The sequence below is a fragment of the Podarcis gaigeae genome (genome assembly GCF_964106915.1).
Source record: "Podarcis gaigeae genome assembly, chromosome: 10".
Taxonomy (NCBI): Eukaryota; Metazoa; Chordata; class Lepidosauria; order Squamata; family Lacertidae; genus Podarcis; species Podarcis gaigeae.
This window is the reverse complement of record NC_139686.1, coordinates 6760751-6776034: the sequence shown is the minus strand read 5'-3', so window position 1 is coordinate 6776034 and position 15284 is coordinate 6760751. Positions and strand designations below refer to the sequence as shown.

At 43.1% G+C, this 15284-nt stretch overlaps 1 protein-coding gene across 1 annotated transcript in view; it reads left to right on the top strand.

Moving 5' to 3' along the window:
- The window catches only part of EXOC4 (exocyst complex component 4), a 351415-nt gene that overhangs the window by 91540 nt on the left and 244591 nt on the right, over positions 1-15284 (top strand). The window contains exon 8 of the mRNA XM_083700107.1: positions 12487-12632. Coding sequence (XP_083556233.1) covers positions 12487-12632 — 146 coding nt within the window. The remainder of the gene's footprint in view (positions 1-12486; positions 12633-15284) is intronic.

Below are 15284 nucleotides of genomic sequence, written 5' to 3'. Positions count from 1 at the left end.
ACCAACTGAGATATGGAGCTGTAGTTAAGATCCTTTTAATGACATTGTCACTGACCTCAGAAAGACACCAGGTTTGGGTTGAGAGGTGGGAGCTCTCTGGGCCTCAAACATATATGGGCAGAAGTTTTCAAGCACACACAAACAGCTGGGAATTTGCATGGTAGTGTCCCACACTTCAGCCTTCAGGTTACCTGCAGTAACTGTGCGCCCAGTCTGTTTAAACCATCATTATTGCCAATGCTTGTGATTCCCTTCTTTGAGTAAAGCAATGCAGATATACCTCAGGAATTCAGCCGCTCCTTTCATATTGGCACATCTGTCTTTTTATGGCATGTCTGTTTAAAAGCACAAAGCGAGGACTGTAGGCAAGGCTGCACACAGTACCTTGAAACTAATGACAATGCTGCTTTTCCTAATCCCATTATGGGAAGCCCAGTATCATTAGATGCAAGCGGCGCTGTTTAGCTTCACTTGATAAGTTGATGAAAGAAAGGCTGGGGAAAAGGCTCCCTGATGCAGAAATGCACTTACACTTCTGCTGTAATGGAGCATGTTTGGAAACATTATAATCCGCTTAACGGTGGCATTTTGGTCGCCCAGTGTTGTGCTTTTCATAGCGGAGTGTAAATGACAAAAGAAATGTGGGGTGGAGCATGAAGGCTTTTTTAAAAAAAGAAGGCAAAAAAAGCAAGAAATGGTTTATGTTGCAACTTCATGCGTAGATATTTCCCTCCTTTTAACAGCTTCTTTGTGAATCTTCTCTTTGCTGTGAGCTCCCCCCTCTGGTATTAGTTTCTCACCTATTCATTTTTAAACTTCTCTAGTGAAGCCAGTAAAAGCTTTGCTGGCCAGGATGAATTGGAAGTGAGTATGTGTTTGGTGTTTGGAGGAGATAGGAAATGGTCTTTCCTGCTGCCTTTCTAGAAGGCTTGGAAATATGGTTGACATCTTTTCAATCAGGCTGGGACTTAGCAACACAATTCAGAGTGCTAGAAAACTGGCTTAAAAACAGCAGCTGTGGTTTTGCACAATACCTATTTAATTTTACTGGGGCTTGTGGAAGAGAGGTTCGATGTAGGGGGGTGCCCTTGATCAGGAGTGCAAGTTTGTGAATCCATATGATGGCTGTTTTCTGAAAGCTTGTACTGTTGTGGACCTTCAGTTTTAAAGTCTAAACATGTGTGTGTGTGTGTGTGTGTGTGTGTGTGTACGTGCGTGCGTGCACGTGTGAGATGTTTATTACTTTTACTTTTCTGAGGGATGCAGGGTAGCGTACCTCTCTCTCTCTCTCCCCCCCCCCCATTTTATACCTGTAACAAGCCTGTAACAAGGTAAACAAGGTTGAGAGATGGTGACTGGCTCAAAGGCATTCCAAGAGTTTGAGCAGTTATTTGAAGGGAAGCACATTCTTTTTTTTGGCAGTGGCCCGGGGACCAAGGGAGCCTAAATGCTTTGCCTTCCATAGAAAACATCATTGCAAAGGGGAGACAAGTGTGTCTCTGTCCAGCCATCCAATCATCTCAAGGAGCTGCTGCTGGGAGCTGTTTTTTCCTCACAGAAAGATCATTCTACCCCAGTTGCTAATTTCCTGGGACTGTGAAACTGAAGGGAAGCTGGGTCTGGTTCCATCTGTTAGCCAGGGGAACAAGTTGCTAGGTTTCGTGTATATATACGAGCTTTGGGTATGCAGGCTGGATATTATCACAACCTGTTGCAAGCCAGTTTGAGAATCATTCACTTGAGAGCTAGGTCTTAAATCTTCTACAGAAAGAAAGAATACTTGAACCCTTGGTGTAGCACTCCCTAGACCCTAGCAGCTTTCATTCACGCAGGTTTAGATTTGTACAATTAATACAACTCCAATTTCTAACCTGTAGGAAAGAAGTGGTTTCTGGGTTTGTTTGGAATATCTCATTTAATTCAAATTCAAAAACCCACCTGGAAAGAGAATACTATCTAAAGACATTTCTGAATTGTACTGGCTATTCAACACTCATTTTTAGTGGCCTGCCTATAACTAGAATCAGCTTTACTGTTTTACACTTTTATACTTCCTTAGGCATTTGGTTAAATGCTGCATCATCAGTTGCTACTTTCCTACTATTCTCGACCCATCTTGCATATTGGCTAGTAGATCTAGTTGAGATTCCTACATTGCAGGGGTTGGACTCAATGATTCCCAGGGTCCTTTGCAAGCTACAATTCTATGTTTCTTCTTAATGTCAATATAGAATTGACTTTCTCTCTTCCCCTTTTCCTCTGTCTGTAAAATAGGCTATCATCTCAGTCACTTATACTTTGCAAATTCCTTTTTTTTAAACACCAGCTTTCCCTTGAGCCTCATTATGGCACCATAATGTTACAGCCTTTGTAACAGGAGTAGGGAAATTGTGGTCTTCCAGGTGTTGTTGGACTCCCAACAGCATCAGCCGCCATGAGGGTGGCCAATGGTCAGGCCTGAGGGGGGAACTGTAGTCCAATAGTATCTGGACAGCAATACATTCCTCACCACTGGCCTTTATGGATTTTGAGTGCGACCTTAATAGATTAAAACCTGCTGGATGCATTTTGATCCAAGGTTTCCTCAGTGGCGTTAATAGTATTTGTATGTACAATGTTTTAGCTATCCAGAATTTTCTGCACAGGGAGGTATATATGCCTGGCCTGATCTGAGACTATCAGATATCTAAAGAAAGACTATTATTCCCAATATTTCTGTTTAGACTCAGTTTAGCCATTGTTTGTTGGGTGCTAACAAACTGTGGGCTAGGCAAGACTGCAGCGGTCAGCAACCTTTTTCAGCCGTGGGCCGGTCCACCGTCCCTCAAGACCATGTGGTGGGCTGGACTCTATGTTGGGGGAAAAAACAATGAAGGAATTTCTATGCCCCAGAAATAACCCTGAGATGCATTTTAAATAAAACCACACATTCTACTCATGTAAAAACACACTGACTCCTGGACCATCCGTGGGCCAGATTGAGTAGGTGATTGGGCTGCATCCGGCCCATGGGCCTTAGGTTGCCTACCCCTGGGCAAGGGCCTTCTATGTTTTTGTGCTTTTTAGAAGATCTAACCTATCCATTCTTAAGGAAATCAGCCCTGAGTGCTCACTGGAAGGACAGATCGTGAAGTTGAAGCTCCAATACTTTGGCCATCTCATGAGAAGAGAAGACTCCCTGGAAAAGACCCTGATGTTGGGAAAGATGGAGGGCACAAGGAGAAGGGGACGACAGAAGATGAGATGGTTGGACAGTGTTCTCAAAGCTACCAGCATGAGTTTGACTAAACTGCGGGAGGCAGTGGAGGACAGGAGTGCCTGGCGTGCTCTGGTCCATGGGGTCATGAAGAGTCGGACACGACTAAATGACTAAACAACTAAACAACAGCAACAACAAAGCACCAGCAGTTTCAAACCTGGGACTCACGTGCCTTCATCTCTAGGAACTGCTGGCCTGCTCTCTGCTGCACTGCAGCAACTCCCTTTGCACTTCCTGGAGAGTGTTATTGCAGACACAAAGGAGTCTGTAGTGTTCCACTTGGTCTTGTTCTGCTCATGTCTCTGACCTAGACTCTCATTCCGGGAAATTTGTTGCTGGGACACAGACCAGGTTTTTCTTGAAATGCCCATCCATGCTTATTACCTGAAGCCCTGATTTATGTGGCTTGGCATGGAGGACTTGTGCAGCCCACAACTATTTGCTGTGTAGCACCTTCTGGGGTACCCCTACTTTTTTCATGTCATCAAGATCTCCGTGGGAGCTGATAGGGTTCCAACTCCCAACAGGGCATAAGACAATACATCAGAAAACCTGCAATATGGTGCACCTTTCCCTACCCTTACCCAAGCAAGCAGAGTCTGATTAAGCTGTAGGAGAGCAGTGGGACATCACAGACTCAGTATTAGAATGTGGCCCTCCAGATCTCTTTATTTGGCCCTCGGGAATTTGAAGCCACAACAAGTAGTGAGGCTTACTGGTGGTTGGCACTCTGCTTTTTGCCAAACCCCACACCATGGGCATACACAGGATTTATGTTAGCGGGGACAGACTTTTTGTTTGGGGGGGGGGCAGAACCAAGCTGTTAGTTAAGTATTTCTATTTATTCTATTTATTTACTTGATTTGGGCGTGGAGCCGCTGCATCCCCCTGCATGCCCATGCCCCCCCTCCCACTTCCAGCTGTTAATTCAGTGCTCCCTGAAGTTCTAGACTCACCCTGGTAATGATGTTTTGGGTGTTGTTGTTGTTTTTAAATGTTTTTATAGGCTCTTGACAGAAATATAGGAGGGATTTCCAGAGAACATAAATCCTTTTGAATCATGCCACTCAAGGTTTCTGAAAGGGAGCAAATGTACTGGGGCCTCTCTGATTGAATATTTTGTCACGTTTGCAAAATAGGATGCCAGCAATACTCCTGAGCTCTAACGGCATTGGATTCTGGGAAGAGGAAGTGTGGGTTGCGTCAAGGTGTCTGAGAAAGCATTCTGTTCCCTGGAAGAGAGGATTTTTAAGGATAAGCAGAGAAGGGGAGAATCCCAAGGCATTTTCTTCCCTTCCTCCCTTCCGTAGGAATATTGCGGATTTTTACTCAAGTGCCTGATTAAATTTGACATTTGAAAATAGAACTTCATGCAGAAATGAGTACTGTACTTCTGAGCATTTTAATTAAGATGTTTAGTTCCTGTCAAAGCTTGATAGTTCTTTCCCCCTTTCCCCCCTCCCTCCCTTTTAAGGGTGACACGTCTTCAACTTCTGAAATTTCCGAAACCTGTACTTAACCTTTAATCGTCATTCCATTTACATAGGAGTCTGATTAACAACTTTCTAAAGTTCAGGAGCTTGGAGTAAATGAAACTAAGCCCTTTTTTGGAGTCTGTTATTAAGTAGTGGCATTTAATGAAGACTGAGGTCATATACTGTTACCATCTTGACTGCAGCAGGATGTCTTAAGTAATTAGTTGGAAGGATGAAGAACATGAAATACACTGTATTATCTAAGAGTTAACATGCTTGGTATTTAAACAGTATGCCATCTCCCCGGGCCCTCTCCCCCTACTAGTGAATTGTAAGTGCTAGCCTCTGAATCATCTACTTGTTCTTAGAGCAGCGCCAGATTTAGGGTGGTTCAGGCAGTTCCCCCACATAGGGCTTTGAGGCAAAGAAAAAAAGAAAAAAGGAATTACTGTGAAAGTATGAAATATTTAGGGGGAGTGCTGAACGTTGTCCTCACGTAGGGTGCTGTATTACCAAAGTCCGCCCTGCTTATAGCACCTTAGTTTGGTACATTAACGATTAATTATGTTGCAGCCATTGAACAGCATTGCATGGCCATAATTTGCAAAACTTAAGATCTCAATAAGGAAGGGAGGGTGTGATAGTTCGTGGGCATGATATTCCTCTCCCCACCCCGATCATTGTTGATCCATTGAGCCAATCCCTTTCTGGCAGGCATATAACCAAGTTTTAAAAGACTCTGTTGGACATTGAGCGGTAGCCGACCAGGATTTGCCACTATACATTAAGTTCCCTAGGAACCCCTCACCTTCCAATAGTCCCATTTTTTTATTTTTTTAAAAGGTTGGGCCTTCTCTATCTTTGCATGTGGACATGCAGAGCTTAATTTGATGTCCCTGGGCTTAGGTACCATGATCTTGGAGGTAGGCTGGGAGGCTTTGTGTACTGCATTTAGACTTGACATTTTTAAATGCATGCCTAAAATTTGCTTTGTGTCACTTGACTCTGAAATCTAAAGACCATTGGTGGCTCTCTCGTCCAGCTCTTTTGCTGTCGTTTGAGGTAGCAGCATGGTCCTCTAGGTGTAGGGATATAAAGCAGAGGAAATACTGCATTATCCCTAAACAGCTTTTCAGTGGGGAAAAAGTAGGGAAGAAACAACAAAAACTTACCAAAATGTTGGTTAATGAATGAGGTCATGGTGAGAGGAGAAAAGGGTGTATATGATACTTATTTTAACCTCAGCATAATTGTATGTATGGAAAAGAAGTTCAGCAACTGTTTATTTTTACCCCATGGCTTCATGCTGTGCTATCTGTTATCTCTCTTTGGACAAACTGGGGACCGAAAATAATATAAGTGTAATTGAGTTTGGGTTTGAGAGTATTATTTTTTAAAAAATAGGAAGAGGAAAAGGGTCATATTTGGCTGCTCCCCCGTCACACCATAGAATTCCTTTGTTTTGCAGACATGCAGGAATATTGCAGGAATACATGCAGGAATATTGGTGTAGGAAATCATTGCACATGAGTTGTGCTTATTTGTGGGTGTTGCCATTAAAAAATTGTCTGGTCCTCAAGAAGGCTTTAAGAAAAATCAAAATGTATTTAATGCCCAGCTCCTACTGAATGATGGTGGTGGTGGTGGTGATGATGTAATGACTCATTTGTTCACCACATCTTTGGAAGAAGTAGTTGATTCTTTACTTGCTTTAAGAGGCCTTGAGCTTTTTATCATCCCTTCCTCCAACTGCTTTTAAAGATTTTTGTGACCAAAACTACAAAGGACACTTTGTAATTAATTATTGTACTCATGGGTCATGTTTCCAGAAGAGATCTGCAGCAGATAATACAACTGAAGGGATGTTTTGATGGGGAAAGCTTTGAAGAGTGACAGCTGACAGGTGTCTGCTGTTGTCTCTGTCAAGTTCTTTCTCCAACATCAATTCATGTCTTCCTCTTCTCCCTCCCCTAACATATTGTGTACTTAACATCCTACTATTTATTGGCTTCATTTGCCTTGACTCGGAAACTCTCTGTGGTTAGTGAAATAGATAAATTGGGTTGTGCTGTTTGCTTGGGGTTGATGGGAAATAAACCTCTGGAAGGGAATGATGATTAGGTCTGCAAACTTTCACCAGCAGATTAATCAACTAAGACTTTATCTCATGATTGGGCAGCCTTTGGTCCTCCAGCCGCTACTAGACTTCACTCCCATCTCTGACTCTTGGCCATGCAGAGTGGGCTTGATGGGAGTTGGATTCCAACAATGTCTGAAACACCACCGGTTCCCCATCCCTTCTGAAGCTGCTCATTGGAGAACTGAGAATTGTTTGTTTATTTTTTTGAAGCTGTTTTGGTTCTATAATGATGACCAAACAGGAAATTAAAAAGAAAGAAAGAAAAGAAAATGATCAAGGTGGTCTTTCCTCCCAGGAGTGAGCAACTTATTTTAATGAATGGTTAGTTATCTCACACTTTATTTTTTCAATAAGGCATCCTTACTGTGGCATTGGCAATCTGCAAACCTACTGAAATTTAATTGATTTGGTTAAAAGCCAGATTATTAATCAACTAAAATTAATGAGCTGTTTGACAGGCCTACTGATGATGCTTAATTTGTGTATAGCATAGGAAGAATTCAACCCTGCTATCATTTTAGAGATGGAAATATTGCTGGATTTGTCATTCCCCTTGAAGTGTGTGAGGTGGGTCTACTGCATGCTTGTCAGATCTACTTTGTTTTTCATATGAACCCCAAGACTTGCCAAGCAGAGCTAGGTACAAAAGGCATCTATTTAGAATTAAGAACAGTATTTCTCTAAGTACATTCTGAGCCTCAGATTTGAGATAGGGCCAAATGAAGCTCTTTGAGTTGAGGTGATGGGGCTTCTTCCTTCTATGTAAAAGGTAAAGGGACCCCTGACCATTAGGTCCAGTCGTGGCCAACTCTGGGGTTGCGGCGCTCATCTCGCTTTATTGGCCGAGGGAGCCAGCGTACAGTTTCTGGGTCATGTGGCCAGCATGACTAAGCCGCTTCTGGCGAACCAGAGCAGTGCACAGAAACGCCGCTTACCTTCCCGCCGGAGTGGTACCTATTTACCTACTTGCACTTTTAGGGCGTGCTTTCAAACTGCTAGGTTGGCAGGAGTCCTTCTATGTAGCTCTTAACATATCCTCATGGCTATCCTTCATTGTTTCCCAACAACCTCAGGTCATTGCCAGTGGTTTGCAACCACCATCCCCCAATGAACCATGAAAACTGCTGAGGGTCTTGGCAGACCAGTTGCTGTTTTCTTTCTGCGCACTGTAGCAACTGTAATGCACTGTGCTAGATTCTGTATGGTTTTTAATCATATTTTTATTGATTTTTATTCCTTATATTGCATTAAGTTTTGAATTCCATAGTACAGTGGTACCTTGGGTTACATACGCTTCAGGTTACATACGCTTCAGGTTACAGACTCCGCTAACCCAGAAATAGTGCTTCAGGTTAAGAACTTTGCTTCAGGATGAGAACAGAAATTGTGCTCCGGCGGCGCAGCAGCAGCAGGAGGCCCCATTAGCTAAAGTGGTGCTTCAGTACGTTGACAAGCACAATTCAAAGTGTTGGTGCTGGCCTTTAAAGCTCTAAACGGCCTCGGTCCAGTATACCTGAAGGAGCGTCTTCACCCCCATCGTTCTACCCGGACACTGAGGAAGCCGCCCACAGTGGCTGGGGAAGCCCAGTCAGATGGGCGGGGTATAAATAAATTATTATTAATTATTAATTATTAATTATTAATTATTAATTGTTGTTGTTGTTGTTGTTGTTAAGAACAGTTTCAGGTTAAGTACAGACCTCTGGAATGAATTAAGTACTCAACCCGAGGTACCACTGTACTCAAATTGTAAGCACAGATGCATAGAATTGGTATGGACCATGAGGATTATCAGGTCCAGCCCTTCAATGCAGTAATATGCAGCTGTCCCAAACAGGGATCGAACCTGCAACCTTGGCACTATCAGCACCACGCTCTAACCATCTGAACTACCCAGTGCTGCCAGGGTGCGGAGGGAGCTGCATGTCTAAATGCACCCCCCTCTTCCAACGAAACAAAAATAAACTCTGGACACAAACTAACAGCATCACAAGGAGAAGGGTTTAGCGTAGCTTTCTCTCTGCATAGGCCTGCATGTGAGAAAACTGCAAATATCTGTCCATTTGCTGCCAAATAAGGCAACACACAAACCTGTGAATTTGCCACAGACCTGTTGCAGCTTCTTAGTGAAGTATGCAAAAGGAATAGCCGTGCATATGGATTTTTTAAAAAAAATAAACAAGAGGGTAGGGTAAGTTTGTAATGGGCGTTTGGAAAGTGTGGAGTGCTACTTCACAGCACACACAGTGAAATGGAGCCCTGGCTAGAAAGAGATGTCCGGGCATTCCCAGAGAGAGCAACAAGCCTGTTCGGAAAGCAGTGGCAGCTGAAGGTAGAGGAAAAGAAGACTGCCCCACTGCCGCTTTACACAGTGGCCACGGCAACCCCTCTCTCAGGTTCTGCCCCCTCTCTCAGGTGCCACCCCTCCACCACATTGGCAGACTATTGGGGTTGCTGCAGTAGGCTAACAGCTATTCCCCCAGAGTACTTCGGTTTTAGTTTTAGCTTTTGGAAATAGTAGTAGTAGTAGTAGTAGTAGTAGTAATAATAATAATAATAATAATGATGATGATGATGATGATGCTTCATTGGATCTCTCTGCTGTCATGTCCAGATTTGTTTGTGATTAGTGTCTAATACACGGATGGCTACATTCAACCTCTGTTGAACAGGAAGTCAGAAGTCCTTGTTATAGATGGATGGGATGCTGCAAACTGTACAGTCACTCATAAATCTTGCTCTTTATGCATTTGATTAACGTCTAACAAGGATTTTGATGGATGGCTTTGCAACGAATAATTAAACATTGTAGGACCAAACACTCGTGGCCTTACTTCATCCTCAGGCAAATATTACTAATCACTTCAGTGAGCAGAAGAAATTGGGTTGTGTAGCTGCATCTTTGCCAGCCCCCTCCTCGCCTACCAGTTTCAAGCTGTAAAATTTAAGTTTGGTTTTTTGGTGTGTTTTTTTAGTGTTTTTGGTTTATAACTAAATATGTAGTTCAGGAAATATTAGAAGAGACCTGCTGGAGGGACTGACGTTGATAGTGGGGTAGGACTTTTACTAGCCTCTAACAGGGCACATGGAAGAGAAGGGGAAAAAGGTACTTGATAAGTATTAGATGGTGATGATTATGATAATCATCCAAATTAACAACAACAATGGTAATTGCTGTTGCTCTGTGAACCTGGTACTGCAGGATGCTAATTAGAGAAAATCTCCAGCAATTCTTTTCTCCCCACTGTTGGCCCTCAAATGTGAATGTTTTGCCTAATGTTCTAAGAATTCTCAGCCAGCTTTGCCCCTTGTCCCTCCTACATTTTCTGTAGCACCCGGCCACTGCTCCATTTTCATGTGTTGCAAGATGAAAGTTAAGGCTTAACCCCACTCAGGACTCCTTGAAAGCAGAGAGGTGTGCAAGTCTGGCAGATATGGAGACAGTTTCGACTGGACCGCTCTTCCCATAATGCCCAGGAAACATTTTGTATTCAAATGCTGCGTGCTTGTTTGCGAAGGAGCCTGGTTGGCGGTGCCCAACTCCCTTTCCTCATGAGCTTATTGATGACTTGGCTTTCTGATCTGTGTGCTTGAGAAAGTAGTTCCCCAACTGCAGTGAACATACCAAAGATTTAAAGAACCCTCCCCTAAGAATCCTGGGAACTGTACTTTGTTTAGGGTGCTGGGAATTGTAGCTCCATGAGGGTATAAACTATGCTTACATAAGCAGAAGGTGGCCTTCTCTCATGGTTGCTTTAGTTGAGATTCCAGTGGGTTGGACTAGATGTCCCTTGGGGTCCCTTCCAACTGTACAATTCTATCATTCTGTGATTTCCCAGGGTTCTTTGGGGCGGAGGGGGATATGTTTTAAGTGTACAGTATGGTGTTTCTGCAGCCTGGTAGTATTCCTGGCTCTTTGATACGATATGCATATTTCTGAGCTTATGTTCTTTATCCACATTCTACGGTTTTCGGTGCACATTAGCTTGTACGCCTTGTATACCCTCCAAAAACATAATGTGTGACTCTGCCTTTAAAAGCGAACAAAGCAAGCAGATAAGTTGCCGTGAAATATGGCCACACACACACTGCTGTTTTCTTTGCACTGGAATGAGAACACATCAGAAGTCTCTCTGCTGGTGAACTAATTGAGATAGTTAGGGATAGAAATCAGGTTATCTTTATTTAATTTTGTTGTATCTTTTTTTAAAAAAAGAATTCTCAGTTGTGTCTAATTAGCAGCTTAGTACTGTTGGCCTGGTTGTTATTTCATGCTAATTTGTTTAAATAAGATCCTTCCTTCACTGATACATTCCACTTGTTACCTACAGTGTGCTCTCTTATTACATTAGGCAGCTTCCTAACAGGGTGAATTATGGTTACCAATAATCCTGCTATGCTGTTATGGGCCCCAGGTGTTGTCAGTGCTCTAATATGTGCTGATCAAAATAATTTATTTTTCTGCTTTTTTAAAAAACTTCATTTTTCACTCTAAGCCAGTGCAAAGAACTTTGTGAACTGTACCTTGTTGTGGTTTTGCTGGGAAATCACAGGGGATATCCTCCTTACAGAAAAACATTTCCCATGGCTTCCTACAAAGAGGGAGTGGTTGTTAAATTAGTCTAGATCTGTATTGAATATGCTCATCTGAAGACAGTGGGCTCTTTTCAAATGCTACAAAATTTGATCCAGTGTGGCAGACTAAATTTTTGTCTGTGAAAGCATCAGTAAATCTCTGTATGCTCAGGAATTTTGGTGAAACTTTTGCTGCAAATTTAAACTTTATTGCCCTTTTTAGGGCTATCTAAAGGAGTGTCTTCTACGAGATGATTTCATTCCCCATGACATGGGCTGTGTTGGCACCTAAATGTTACTGTTATTATTAAATGTGTGCATATACTGCTTTTTGTTGAAAGTGACCTCAAAGCAGTTTACAAAAATAAATCACAAAACACAAATACAACAATGGTTAAATATCAGCACCAGTATCAATAATATCTATAATAAAAAACTCCAAATCAGTACTATAAAACAAAGATTCAAAAACAACCTAACCATAGCCATCAAAATCTAGGAAAAACAAAAACATATTTCAATTTAAAAGTGAACTCCCAACCATAAATTGGCTATCCTAGCCTTCAAAAGGAGGATATTTCAGAACTGAGGCACCACTACCCTACTAGAGTTGTTGTTGTTGTTGTTGTTGTTGTTCTGCCCCTCTGAGTGGGTTGCCCCAGCCACTCTGGGCAGCTTCCAACAAATTAAAACACAGTACAACATCAAACATTAAAAACCTCCCTGAACAGGGCTGCCTTCAGATGTCTTCTAAAAGTCAGATAGTTGTTTATTTCCTTGACATCCAATGAAAGGGAGTTCCACAGCCATTCCACACCAAATGGCTGGCGTGTTAGTTGTTCAGAAATCTGCGAGGTTGATGCGTAGAACCAAAAGCTTTCTTCTGACGAGAGTTTTAATCTGATGGTAAACTTTTGTGCAGACTGTATTCATGGATTGTATGGGTTAGTTTTCCGGCATTAATTTGAGACTTTGTTTACAAAGCCTTTTAAAAACGTGCTTCTTAAAATGCTGTTCCTCCCTCCCTTTCTCTCCAGATGCTGCTCACGGAGTACTTGGATATGAAAAATACACGGGCATCTTCGGAGCCATCAGCTCAGCTTAGTTATGCCAGCTCGGGACGGGAATTTGCAGCATTCTTTGCAAAAAAGAAACCCCAGAGGCCTAAAACCTCCCTCTTCAAGTGAGTGCAGCACTGCTTCTCTGTTCCAAACTGCTTTGCATAGGGATTTTCCAGTCCATCTTCAGTACTGCTCTGTGCTTGATAGTTACCCAGCTTTATTTTTAAGAGGAAAGGTAGGTGCTTAATTTAGGGAGGAGTGCTGCAAACACTGAGGTCACGTGGAAGTCAGACGTATGATGCAAATGGACCCCCCCCCCCCATTTTCACATTAAATGTGGGTCTCCCTGACCCGAGTTTTCTAAAGGAGGCGTGAGAGTTGGAATCTTGGTGGAGAAATGGTGATAAATGGTAGTGGAAGGGGAGTCTGATGCTCTTCTCTTCCCCCCTGAGACACAGTATAAGACTGCTTTATCCATCTTCATGAATTGGGGAAGGCAGAGAGGCTGGGCAAGCTTATTGTTCCTCTGAGGGTATAGAGAACATACACATACAAATAATGCTGCAGAGGAGGAAAAGGTTGCTGGTTCTTGCAACTGTCTGAATAAATCATTGGAGTTGTTTTGGCTCCACAGCTGAAGTTCAGCCACTTCTATTTGGTTCAGAATTCTCCACATCCGACTGACTTACACTCTTGCACAGACATGCGTGGGAACATGTGTTACAGAAAGTTATAAAATGACAAGGGCAAAGCTTGATCTGTGCTGGCAGTTGTGCTTCTTCTGTTCCATTCTGTTTTGATTAACTCAAGAATTCTGTCCTTGGTCCATTGTGTGCCTCTTTCGCTTGATGCTGCTTCAACTGGATGCTGTTAATCACTGCCGTGATTTTTTTTAGTCAACATTTTAAACATGAGTGATTCTCGGGTTCATCTTTTGTACTTCTGGCTTCCAGCCTTCATACAGCAGTGCCACTGCCCTGCATTTTTTACTTTTCTTTTACCATTTTCTTGGCTTTTCTTTTGGAGACCAATAGCCCAGAATAAGCCCCTTTGATTAATTAGTGGTAAACTGGAAATGCATCTTTTAAATTAATCACTGGGACTGTGGCATCATGGATTAGATATCTCTCTTGGTCTCAGTTTCCTTTATATATGCATACGTGCCCATTCGACTGCTTCAATCTCAGAATTGGCACTTTTACAAGTATCGCATATTGTTCATTCTGCACTTGCAAGGAATCAAACCTTCAGTGTAGCAGCACCTTCTCTTTGGAACAACCTGCCCATTAATATTAGGCAAATGCCTCTGCCTGTAATGTTTTTCGTGCCTGTTCACTTTTCCTCCCAGCAAGCCTATCTATGCCTATAATTTTATCACGTGTAATTACTATAATTGTTTTAAAATGTGCTATATAGTCACACTGTTGCGTAAGGTAAAAAAAGGTAAAGGACCCCTGGACAGTTAAGTCCAGTTAAAGGCGACTATGGGATTGTGGTGCTCATCTTGCTTCAGGCCAAAGGAGCTGGCGTTTGTCCTCAGACAGCTTTTCGAGTCATGTGGCCAGCATGACTAAACCGCTTCTGGCGCAACGCAACACCATGACGGAGACCAGAGCGCACAGAAACGTTGTTTACCTTCCTGCCATGGCAGTACCTATTTGTCTACTTACACTGGCATGCTTTCAAACTGCTAGGTTGGCAGAAGTTGGGACAGAGCAATGGGAGCTCACCCTGTTGGGCAGATTCGAACTGCTGGCCTTCCAGTTGGCAAGCCCAAGAAGCTCAGTGGTTTAGAACACGGCGCCTTCTCCCCTGTTGTGTGGGAATTGCAGGCAGCCTGCAACTTCACACTCAGCATCAAAGGACTAGAACCTTGTTGAGATTCCCTCATAGATTCCCTGGAAGGTTTGGATTTCTTGCAGTTTCCCTGCTGATCCTGAACTGCTCCCATCCCCTGTTGCTTGGCATGTTAGCCCGTCAGCTTCATTGCTCCAGCCCCACGCACTCATTTCTGTCTGACGAAAATGAAGTAAGGCATAATTGCTTAATAAGAAGTGCATGTCCCCTGCTGCTCATTCTCTTGTCATTGCTTTAACCACAATGACAGCCATGCTTGCTGGGAACTCTGGTTGCTTTATCTGTCAGCTGTCACTGCATCTGCAGAGATCTTGCCATTAAAATGGCATTTTTCATCCTGTTGAGAGGTGTAGTTGTTTGATAATGCCTCTGTCGTGCTGTTTTCTTCTTCCTTTGGTGTTTGTCTCGCCACACAGAGCAGCTGTCTCCCAACCCTCTTTCCCATTTAGAGGGCCATCCACCTGCCAGAAGGCTCTCTGCATTTTCAAGAGCCCTCCTTGAGTAATCAGGCTAAGTTATGGAGAGGGCCCTAGCTCAGTGGTAGAGCATCTGGTTGTTTACCCCATCCTCTCTAGGTATGGCTGGGTCCCCTGCTTGAAGCCCTTGAGAGCTGCTTCCAATCAGAGTAGACAATACTGAGCTAGTTGGGCCAGTGGTCTGTCTTGGTGCAAGGCAGCTTTCTATGTTCCTTTGAGTTATCATGCAGACAGAATAGGGAGGCCTGCTGCTAGGCAGACTTGTATGGCTACCTAAAGTGGCATTTTCCCAGGACATTTTCTTTCCTTCTGTAATGGTTGTGGAAGAGACTGTTCTTCCTACCTTATAAGCAGAGGGCTTTAGAGAGTTGTGTGTCTGGGGCAAAACTCTTAAAGCAGGGGTCAGCAAACTTTTTCAGCAGGGTGCCTGTCCATTGTCCC